Source organism: Remersonia thermophila, chromosome 1 (genome assembly GCF_042764415.1).
Source record: "Remersonia thermophila strain ATCC 22073 chromosome 1, whole genome shotgun sequence".
Taxonomy (NCBI): domain Eukaryota; kingdom Fungi; phylum Ascomycota; class Sordariomycetes; order Sordariales; family Chaetomiaceae; genus Remersonia; species Remersonia thermophila.
Genome location: NC_092217.1, coordinates 4,078,381 through 4,089,514, shown reverse-complemented (window position 1 = coordinate 4,089,514; position 11,134 = coordinate 4,078,381). Strand labels below are relative to the sequence as shown.

Sequence of the window (11,134 nt, the reverse complement as noted above, 5' to 3'; positions counted from 1 at the left end):
GGTTTGACCGGCTTGACGTTTGATGGACGAGAGGAGCCTGGAAGCTCGCGTCTGCCTTTGTCAGGTTTCTCTGCTCTCAACACCATGGCCATCCATGATGGACCAGGTACGGCGAAGATGATAGTTGCAGGACATTTCTCGAGCAGCACCACCAACTGGTGTCCAACCCACCCCCAGGAGCGTTACCAACATTCGTTATTTCACAACACATCGCACCGCGGAGGGAAAAGCAGAAGTGGAAACGCCGACAGAGGCGGCATTAGAAATTAGTATTTACGGGTATAAAAAAATCCAAAAAGGTCTGAAAAAGTCATTCCCATGTCAAAAATCCATCATGAACAGAAATCCTCCTCACAAACACGCTTCCTCTCCGCGTCCCCACGTCTGGTCTCGAGATCCTTCTACCAGCGGCCATAGGCCGGGCACTTGTCCCTGCCCGAGAGGTACTTGTTGAGGCGCTGGCACTCGGCGTACTGCCTGTAGCACTTGTTCTTGGCGTCGTTGTACGAGTCCGTCCAGCCGAAGCCAAAGGTGCGCTTCTCGACGCTGTTGGCGTTGAACTCAAAGTACGACTTGCCCTCGGCGTCGCGGCGCCAGAACGGCCAGCCAAAGCCCTTCGAAGGCGACTTCTTCTGGCGGCAGCCCTCGGCGTACACCTCGATGCACTCATCGTACTGCTCCTTGCAGGCGTTGAGGCAGGCGTTGGAGAAGTTGTTGCGGTCGAACTTGGAGCACTTGCGAGTGTCGGCGTGGTTGTAGAGCTTGAAGGGGTACTTGGGCCAGTCGCTGGACACGTCGTTGCAGGTCACGACGGGCATGGGGATGTCGCCGATCGGGTAGCCGTTGCCCGTGACCGGCTTGCAGATGTTGGTCGGCGGCGGAACGGGGGTCTGGGTGGTGCTGGTGCTGGTGGTGCTGGTCTTGGTAGACGTGGCGGTCGGGCAGGCAACGGTGATGGTCGAGGTCACGGGCTTGTTGCCGCTCTTGGGCGGCTTCTTGCCCCAGAAGTCGTCCTTGCGGTAGCCCTTGGGGCCCGGCTTGGCGTTGCAGTAGCTGGAAACGTCGGTGCACCACTGGCTAAATTCGAAGCAGTCGAGGACATCAGGGAAGCCGGCGTACTTGAAGCACGAAGCCACCTGGAGAGCGCAGTGGGACCAGGCACCCTTGCAGCCCTCGGAGTCGTTCCAGTCGGGCAGCGGGTTCGAGCACCACTTGCCGCACTTGTACTCGCACGTCGGCGGGATCACGGTGGTGGTGGTGCAGGGGGCGCTGCTGGTTGTGGTCGTGGAAGTCGAGATGGTAGTGGAGGAGGTCGTAGAAGTCGAGGTGCTGCTGGACGAGGTGCTGGTGGTGGACGTCGTCGTGGTCGCGGGGGTGCTGCTGCTCGGCTGAGGAGGCTCGTAGCCGCAAGGCTCGAGAGACAGCAGCTCATCGGCCGCGTACAAGTTCAGGCGGCCGCGGCCACCGCACTTCTCGCTGGGGTCTCCGTTGCAGCTCATGTCGCACTCGCCCTGGTCGGCGGGACGGGTGTCGTTGCCGATGACAACACCGCACCAGCACTCGCCGCCGTACTCGGTACCGGCGAAGGGGAAGTTGCCGGCATGGCAAGCCTTCAGGCACTTCTCGGTGGTCATGGTGGAGCCGTCGACGCTGTCCTGGCGGTAGACAAGGGCGCGGCCGAGAGGCGAGTCATCGGTCCAGCAGCCAATGGGGTCGTAGTCCTCGATGGTGGCGGCCTCGCTGGGGAAGGTGGGATCGGACCAGATGGAGAAGGCGCCGTTTCCGCCGCAGGACTGGGTCTCGTTGCCCTTGCAGTGCGTGTTGCACTGATCCTCGGTGGTCAGCTGGCCGTTGACCGTCTGGCCGCAGTAGCAGACGCCGTAGTAGACGAGGCCGGCGTAGCGGTAGCCGTTGCCCTTGCACTCGGCGACGCACTTCTCGACCGTCATGTCGTCGGGCGTCGCGGGGCTGCGGTAGGGCAGGATCTGGGTGCCCTGGGCCTCGGCGAAGCAGCCCGAGTAGACAAAGGGCTGGAAGGGGTCGAGGCAAGGCGGGAGGAACACCTCTGTGGCCCGGACGTGGGCCACAAGGGCCGCCGCCGCCAGAGCGGCCACGGTCCTGGCGGGAGCCATGGTGAAGCGAGAGGAAGGTAGCTCGTTTGGCTGGAAGAGAAACGAATGCCTGGCACTGAAGCTGGGGAGCAACAGCACAGTGAGAGATGATCCGTAGCGAGAGGACAGGCAGAGGACCCTGGGGATGAGGTGTCTTTCCTCCCCGACGACGGAGAGGAAATGAGTTTCTTTTATGTTCCCATGGCCTACACTACGGTCCGAGATGGGCCCCGGCAAACGGACCAGGGGGGGGGGGGGGTAAAGGGGTGGATCGCGGTCTTGGGCCACATGGGGCGACGCGCACGGGGATCAAGCGGCTGCCGTGGGTCAGCGCAAGGCCGACGCCTAGGCTCCCACGTCTGGGCTAACGTTACTAGGGTTGCATCGCCGCTGTCCAACGCAGACGGGTAGCGCGTCCAAGACAGGGGGGATAGGAGTGTCCGCCGATGAAAGCACCAAGAGGGTCAGGCTGGAAGCGTCGGGAGAGCCGCAACAGCCGCAAAGGCTCGCCTTGCGGTCGGGTGGAAGAGGGGAATCCAACGAAAAGAGACGCGTCGGTGTGCCATGATCGGGATGCGAAATGTGAACGTCGTCGGCTTCAACGGTGTCCAAAGAAGGAAATAAAATTAGAAACACACAGCAGACCTAAACTCAACTCGTCGCACAATGGCGAAGCCCGCCATGGCGAAACCGGGGGAGGCGGTGCCGTTGCCTTCCCGACCCCGCCATGGAGGTCTGGAGGTACCGGCGGCGGGCGGGCGGGCGTGCTGGCGCTCAGCTGGAAACCCCAGCTTTGATGCATGCAGCAACTATCGCATGCATCTGTGCGGTGTTGTGGTGTTGTTGGTGGAGCCGCGTCCCACCTTGGCGCAGCTGAAGATTGGAGGGCGGGCCCAGCTGAAGTGGGTATCACCCGCACAGAGCTCTTGTCGCTCCAGGTCTATTGGCCCGCTCCGTACCTGCATTTTGCTCAGGGCCAATCACAGCCCCCAATCCCCCGAACGCCGACTGGTTGCACACCTCCTTCTGCTCCCTAGGTCCTTCTGCCCCCTATTCGCCTAGTCGGGCTCGTCGTGGTGGTGGGCATTTGTGCTGTTGGTTGTGCAAACTTGTGTTTTTGACCTTATGGATGTTGCCATTCCGGCTCTCAATCGCAACGACGGACGGGGACAACAAAGATCTGCACCAGGTGCCGACTCAAGCCTCCGAGAAGCTCGTCCATTGTGTCGGCTTTCCAAGCTGCAAAGACAGTAACAGAGTCTATACAGCAAGGTACCTACATAGTGTACCAGTATGTACCTGTGTACCTGACCGGGTGGAAAACAAGCATCTCCACCGACGGAAGAAACACCGAAGTCCCAAAGCACTGTCTTATTTTTAGACCGCATCGGCCTAATAAATTAGTCACTCAGCTGTCCCCCATCGCACCAGTCACCTGTCTGCAACTGCAGAGATTGGCGCGCGATTGCATTTCTCCCTACGTAACCTACTGTGTATGCAGCCAGGCTGTGTCGTTTATTGCTATTGAATCTTCTTTGTGCCCGCATTTCCGTACTCATGCAGTCCTTCAATATTCTGTGTTGTCATCGGGCGATTCTCAGGTCAGCTGGTCCAAGGCGGGCGGGGGGCGCTCGATGGAACGGCGAGACCCCTCTGGGCAGCGGCGCCAGAGAACCTCGCGCTGCTGCCCATTGTTTCTTGTTTTTACAAAGCTCTTTCTTTCACATTTTCTTGCTCTTTTTCACTCCCGGCGCCGAAACCCCACTGACCACCGGCAGTTGGGAGATTCCCGCATGACTCGGGGCTGAAAAGGTCTCAGGGGTGCCTGACGTGTCCACCCCGCGGTGTTTGAAACAACTGTTCGAGTTTGCTTCCCGGCGCAGCATCCGAGCCGATGTTTGGCGATCGTCCTTATTGAGCCTCAACTTCGTTCAAGGGACTTCCTGGTCGGCTCAATTTCCTCAAGGGAGCGCATGCCAGCATCTTCCTTGTCTCTTTACCAGAGCACAACACTCCCGCCGCTCAGGGTTGCTCAGGGCCAGCGAGTGGATGTGCGCTAGTTAACTTAGGGCTGAAGCAGCGCGTTCCTCAGGCTCAGAAGGATCCATGGTTTCGGGTTTGCCGGATTTCACGACGGAGAAAAAAAAAAAGGAGATCGTGGGCACCAACTAGACACTTCGGACCCGTCGTCGAACTTTCTAGCCAGAGAACGGACGGGTTCGGCGGTCCAACGGCCCCTCTCTCAGCTCTCGCCCAAGCTTGCTAGCTCGGGCCAAGAGCCGATCAGCAGCACCCCCCTGGGATCCATTCGCAACTGTGAACCCTCTTGGACATGGTCAAACCCCGGACCTGTCTTGGTCGACCGTGCGAGCAAGGCTCCGTTTCCTTGTCTCCGAATACCCCTGGGCTGTACATGGCCAGGGCGTCTTCCACCCAATGGCATCTGCGGTGGAACGTTCGAGATGGCCCGTCCCAACCCTTCGTCCCTTCGGAGAGGCCACGGCTGGGCTTCCCAGACTCGGCTGCCTCCTAGCGTCGGGCGTGGACGACCGATCGAACCTCTGCTCCGAAGCCAGAGAACCAACAGGACGAACAAACGAACAAACAAACAAACCGACGATCGAGACAAGTTTCATAAAAGAGCGAGACACACTTCATGGGACCTTGGATGTGGAGAAGAGAGGTTGGAACTGGGTCTGGTGGAGCCAGTCGGATCTGCGATCTGCAGTTACACTCGGCGGACAAAACATTACCACGATCGTCTATCGTCGCTGTCAATGCCGTCCTTGGCCATGGTCATGCGTTGTGATGTATGTAAACGGATCAGCGGCAACTGCACCCCCCCCCCCCCCCACCATCACATCCAGGCACGACTTCTCGCGTATGTAGAATGTTCCTGATGGACGGCTCCACCTGAGCTTGTTAGATTGCTAGACCGCCCGGACCATCCAGTTGCCCCAACACTTAATCGCGAGTCCGGTGCTTCAGGCTGTCTTTGTCGATCGACCGAGAGCGATGACCGCCTTTTCCGGCACCTTAGTCCACTCCATCTACACGGCCGAGGGGCACTCCGGTCCACGGGTTGGTCCCCGCATTCATTCACAGGCCACATGGCAGCCCGCATCCGAAGCCCACCATTCCCGTAGCGTTACACGACTTGAAGAAAGTCCGCGGCCCGATCCACACCTCTCTCCGCCGCCCCTTCCCCTCCCTCCACAACACCACACCACACTCAGCCCACCAAAGCTCCGGTAGCACCGGATGCAAAATTGCTTGTGGCGCGGTGTACACTGCTCGTAAGGTACGCCCCACACAAATATCACACATCCGGTGAGAGCTCGGCGCTTCGTCTCAGCTACCGTCGGCACGAACAACGCGAGAAGCAGGAGTCAACAATGGAGCAGGCAGCGGGGCTCTCTCTCTCTCTCTCTCTCTCACTATCCGCCCCAGCAGCGGGCCAGCTCAGTCCGGCCGCCGTCGGGTGTCAACAAGAAAAGCGCAGAGAGGATCGCATGCGGAAGCCTCAGCGCCTGAGCCCCCCCAGGTCCCTCGGGGTTGCCGACCGCTCCAGAACCAACCTCTTGCTCTCCTGGTCGGCTCCCTCCCCAATGGCCTCGTTCCATGCAGCTAGGCTCCCCGCGCGCGTGTCGGCTTCATCGCCAGCGTGGCTGGGGGACTCTTACCCCTCGCAGCGAGGTCCGTGACTTGGCGGCGCTATAGATTGGCCTCCAAGCATCGTATCATCGTGGTGGCGGTTTTTTTTTCTTCTCAGGGTCTGCTGGTGGTGGCGTTGGTGGTTGTTGGCCTGCTGAGCCATCCCCTCGTGAACACTATCCGCCCTAACACTCCCCTCCTCCTTCTCCTCCTCCTCCTCCTCCTCCCGCGATCTTGATATCGTTTCGATGTTTGATGAGCAGCGGGTCCGTCCCGCATTATCCTGCACCATCACGGAGTATGTCGGCGCGTCGGCGGCTTGGACTCGAGTCATGGCGACGACTCGGCCTAAGGGCAAGACACGCAGGGTGCGAGCTGGATCATCCGGCCATAGCAGAGGCATCGGTCGCCGAGACATGATCCGTCCAGGACGTCCGAAATGGTGGTGGTTTATCAGCATCCATAGCGAGCTGTTCTTTGCAGCAAGTATGTCTTTTCGGGGGCTGAAGAGAGACCAACGGGGCGATACGAAGGGAGAAGGTGATTCAGGTACGGGATGGAGAGCCCGCCAAAGAACCGAGCTGAGGGCTTGGGTCGACATTTCTTCCGAGCCCCGAAAGACAGGCACCAGCGCGGCGAGGAACGATCGCGTGCCACCAGGCAACGGCTTGATACCACTTCACCAGCCGCCGCTTCGTGCTGGTCAGTCGATGGCATGGACCTCGGCGCCGTTGCGTTGAAGCAAGGCTCGCCGACATCCCCGGCCTTCAGTCACCCGCCACATCGTAGGGCAGCGGCACTTGCTGTGTATGCTCGGCCGGTCCGTGACCAGCAGCCGTCCCAAAGCATCGTCGCCATCTCGGCATGGACGGGTCCAAGGCGGACGGTAACGGCACGAGGTCCCCCATGATCAGATCACATGTTACGAACTCGTTGGTTTCGCAACATGGAGAACGTCAAGCCACCTGTAGAGAAAGAGGGAAAGTAGCCCACGAACACCTCCCGCTGCTGCCCAAACAACAACACCAACAACAAGGATGAGGGCAGAGGAGGGGGTGAGCTTTGTTCTTTTTGCCACTCGTGGAACCCATACCTTCAACAAACAAACTAGCCACTGCCCGGCTAGCTCAATCGGTAGAGCGTGAGACTCTTAACTCAAGAGGTCCACCATCTCAAGGTTGTGGGTTCGACCCCCACGTCGGGCTCAATTCCCGGCTTCGATGCCTCCTTTTTTCGTGTTTTTTTTAGTTTCTGTCGCAGAGCCCCCTGTGGGGTTGGGAGCTGCATGTGAGCTTGTGCAGAAACCCATTGCGCTTCCAGAACACTTGGGTTCATCGCGCTTGATTTCGCCCCCAGGCAGGGTGATGATGCTGGCGGCGACAACGATGACGATAATAAACGTGGGAGTTATGGAAATCCAGATCGAGATGGAGGGAAACAATTATTGTGACTGTGACCTGTTTCTCCTCATCATCAACCACCCTCCTGCTGGGCATCTTCGCCATGTGGCCGCGTCCAACACACAAACCCTCATGTAGGGTTGGTCCCCTCATGGCTCCATAGACAAAACGTGACCACCTTCCTCTTGCGAAGGAGATGCAGCACAACATAGAAGATGGACAGTCATGATGCCTCATCAGCGTAGGCTTGTCTAGTTTCACACACACACACACACACACACACAACCACATGCAGGCTCGATAAAACTCACAAATCCCTCGCAGCACCATGACGAGGGACGCCATGCCAGGTGGAGGTAAGAAACCAGAAAAAAATTCCGTTGTTGCATTCTCTCCTCTCTACCCCACCCCCTTTCGTTCCTGTCAAGCCAGCAACCAGCCATCCCAACCCAGATGAAGGAAACTCTCACGGCATGCTTTCACACCCCTTCTTATCCTCCTAATTTCCGCCACCCTCCTGGCGCCGGAACTTCGGGACGTACCTGCCCGGTGCACCGCTCGCCCTGAGAGGCGGTTCGGCCGGAGCGTCCTTGGCATCCCGCTCACCACCGCGGCCCGAGCCGGCGCGGTCCATGGGCACGCCACGGCTGCTCGGCACACGCGGCGGCAGCCCGGAGCGCTCCGGTGGCGGCGTGCCATTGCCGCCAGCAGCCGCCTTGGCCGCCTCCCTCTCGCGCCAGCTGCCAGGCTTGATGCCGGCGATGCGAGGCGGGGCCCGGTCGCGAGAGTCGACGCGCTCCATCGGGGGAGGGCCGGGACGGGCCGGGGGCGGCGCTGCATCCGAAGCCGGGGCTTGGCCGCTGGCGGCAGCGGCAGCCTTGGCTGCCTCGCGCTCTCTCCAGCTGCCAGGCTTGATGCCAGGGAGGACGGGCGGACGGGCCGCTGGGGCAGCGGCGACGGGTTCGGGGGGTCCGCGGACGGGCAGCGTGGCAGGGCCAGAGGCAGCAGCGGCGGCGGCGGCGGCCTTCTCGCGGCGCGCCTGGCCATGGCCTCCTCCTCGCGCTGCTGCTGGCGGGCCTGGGCCTCCCGGGCGCGCTCGCGCTCCTTCTCGCGCTCTTCGCGAAGCCTGGCAAGCTCCTCCCTGCGCGCCTCCTGGCGCTTCCGCTCCTCCTCCTTCTCGCGGGCGGCACGCTCCTCGGCTTCGCGCAGCTGGCGCTCCTTCTCCTCGCGCTCGCGCTTCTCGCGCAGCTTGCGCTCGCGGTACTCCTTGCGGCGCTGGTTGACGGCCTTCTCGAGCTCGCGCTCGGCATCGCGGCGGCGCTTCTCGAACTGGTCGCGGCGGCGCTCGTGCAGGTCGTTGCGGAAGGCCTCGTAGAACGGCATGAGGCGGGACAGGCGGTGCTTGAGCTCCAAATCGGCCTTGTGCTTGAGCTCGGCCTCCTTGAGGGTTTGAGCCTTGATGACCTCGTAGGCGGCCTTGTCGCGTTCGCACTGCTGGGCGTAGTCCTCGGGGAGCTTTTTGGCCTCCTCCTTCCGGTAGGCGCGCTCCAGGTGATCGAGGCGCTTGTGGGTGATGCGCAGCTTCTCGGCGATGGTGTTCTTCTCGCGCTCGAGCTGCTGCAGCTTGAGCATGCGGATCTTGTTGCTGTCGAGGTTCTCAAGGTCGCCGAGCTCAATGTCCTCAAGCTTCATATCCTTGAGCATGTTCTCGACCTCCTTCTTCTTGATCTGCTCGCGCTCGTTCGCCAGGCGCTTCTGCTCGCGGATGCGCTGCTCCTCAGCCAGGCGCTGGGCCTCGGCCTGGGCAATGGCCTGCTCCATAAGCAGCTTCTTGCGGGCGTTCTCCTTCTCCTTCTGGGCCTGGAGCTCAGAGGCGCGGTCCTTGCGCTTCTGGATGATGTCCTTGCGGGCGAGGATCTCGGCGTGCTCCTTCTCGGCACCGGCCTTGGCGCGCTCGAGGGCGGTATCGCGGGCCTTGATGCGCGCCTCGTTGAGCGAGGGGTCGATGTAGCGGCAGGTCGTGTACAGGACCTCGGCCAGGCGGGTGAGCTGGGAGCGGACAATCTGCGAGGGCGTGCTCTGGAGGCGCTGGACGGAGCCCGTCTCGCTCTCGGCCGAGCCGGCGGCGGAGCCGGCGTGGGCGGCACGGGCCGACGACAGGACGTCGACGTCGAAGCTCAGGACGCCCGTGGCATGGTCCATGCGGATGGCGAGGTCGCCCTTCTTGTTGCCGTTCATGATGAACTTCTCAATGACGGCGCGGGTGACCTGGAACGGCTCGGGGAACTGCGCCAGGCTCTGGACGAACTCGAGGTCGACGGTCTCGTAAACCTGCGAGAGCTGCTGGAACAGGCGCGTGAGGATGACCTGCTGCAGCGGGGCAATGTACTTTTGCATCTCCTCGTCGGCGCCAATCTCGGCGAGGATGGGGGAGATCTTCTTGCAGATGGACAGCGGGTGGAAGTCAACCTCGAGGATGTTGTAGAGCTCGCGGATCTGGGGGCGGGCGCGGCGCAGCAGCGGCTTGGAGAGAACGTCGCGGAAGAGGCCGGCGCGGGTAGGGGCCTGGGACATGCCGAGGAGGTGCGTCAGACGCGAGTTCTTGTTCTTGCGGGCCTCGTCGAAATCGACCATGGCGCCGCGGGAGCGCGAGGTGCTGATGACGGGGATGGAGAGAGCCGAGAGGACGACAAAGGTAGCGGCCCTCTGCAGGTCGGCCTCGCTGGCGGGCGGGTTGTCCGACTTCTTGCCGTGGCCGGCGGCGACCAGGGCGGCCGACTGGCGCAGCAGGTTGTAGTAGCGAGCCCAGGCCGCGGCGTGGAACAGGTAGTTCTCGCCGACGAGGAAGATGCGGGTGAGCTTCTCGTAATAGTTGGCCATCATGATGTTCTTGGGGGGGCGCTTGCTCAGGCTGAGGAGGGTATGGATGTCCTCGACGCTGCGGAAGGCCTCCTGCCAGAGCTCGAGCTCCACGGCGACGTTGAGCTGCAGGAAGCGGGTCTCGAGATGGCGCTGCAGGGTGTCCGGGTCGCTCAGGTTGATGGCGTGCATCTGGGCCGAGTACTTGGCGGCGGTCTGGACATGGTTGCGGAGCAGCTCGCAAAGACGGCGGAACTCGGTCTTGCGGGTGAACTTGAGGCAGAAGTCGAAGGCCTGGGTGGCGGTGCTCTGGTAGAGGACCTCGAGGCGGGCATTGTTGCGCAGGATGTCGAGAACGGTGCGGTAGGCTTCCCACAGGAACTTGAGCCAGGGCGTAACAATGGCGCGGTCGGTGCGGTCCTTGGACTGCTCGCCGGAGACGGTGGCCAGGAGGATGGACTCGGGGGTTTCGCTGGCCTCGAGGTCGTCGACGCTGGCCGAGCCGGCCGAGGCCTCGATGCTCGACTGGACCTCGTCGGCCTTTTGCTGGGCGGCGGTGACCTTCTCGGTGGCGAGGTCGATGAACTTCTTGAGGACGAGCTGTGGCAACCGGACCGTCAGCCGGGCATTCTTGGCCCCCTACCCCATCAGCATCCACGCACCTCTATTGTGCCCACGTTGGTGTTCTGGGCAATGTTCTTGTACTGGTACAGGGCGTCCTTGGCGAGCTTGCCCTTCTTCTGCTCCACCGCCAGCTCGACGAGCAGGATCATAACCGGCTCGAGAGACGCGATGGGGGCATTTCGGGACCGCTTCGACGTGACATGCTCGTGCAGCAGGGTCAGGGCCGCGGGGGCCTGGTTGACGCCGATGAGTTCATGGGCCCGCTTCAGGACATTTTCGGGCTTCTGATGGGGAGGAGGCGGCTGCGAGGGTCAGTCAGTCTTTTGTCGTCCATCCGGTATGGAATCATCAGGAACCCGGAGAAGAAAATGACGGCGGGGCAGCGAGGGTCCGGGCCGCAAACCCTTCCGAGCCCACGACGACCCGGCCAAACAAGACCATCGGGAAAAGCCGAAAAAATCAACAAAGGAGACTTGGACTCACCAT

The 11,134-nt window shown here is 61.4% G+C and overlaps 2 protein-coding genes and 1 non-coding gene across 3 annotated transcripts; 1 reads left to right on the top strand and 2 right to left on the bottom strand.

The window, feature by feature from the left end:
• Positions 1-401: 401 nt before the first annotated feature.
• Positions 402-2,132, bottom strand: VTJ83DRAFT_1137 (uncharacterized protein; the record flags this gene model as incomplete). The annotated part of the gene is made up of 1 exon (XM_071007263.1): positions 402-2,132. The coding sequence occupies one exon, from the start codon at positions 2,130-2,132 to the stop codon at positions 402-404; it is 1,731 nt and encodes a 576-aa protein (XP_070870490.1).
• A 4,749-nt stretch (positions 2,133-6,881) lies between these two features.
• VTJ83DRAFT_t16 lies at positions 6,882-6,970 on the top strand. The gene has a single exon. It is a non-coding gene; the product is annotated as a tRNA-Lys (tRNA).
• A 694-nt stretch (positions 6,971-7,664) lies between these two features.
• VTJ83DRAFT_1136 (uncharacterized protein) lies at positions 7,665-11,134 on the bottom strand (the record flags this gene model as incomplete). The annotated part of the gene is made up of 4 exons (XM_071007262.1): positions 7,665-8,025; positions 8,094-10,624; positions 10,687-10,950; positions 11,132-11,134. The coding sequence occupies 4 exons, from the start codon at positions 11,132-11,134 to the stop codon at positions 7,665-7,667; spliced, it is 3,159 nt and encodes a 1,052-aa protein (XP_070870489.1).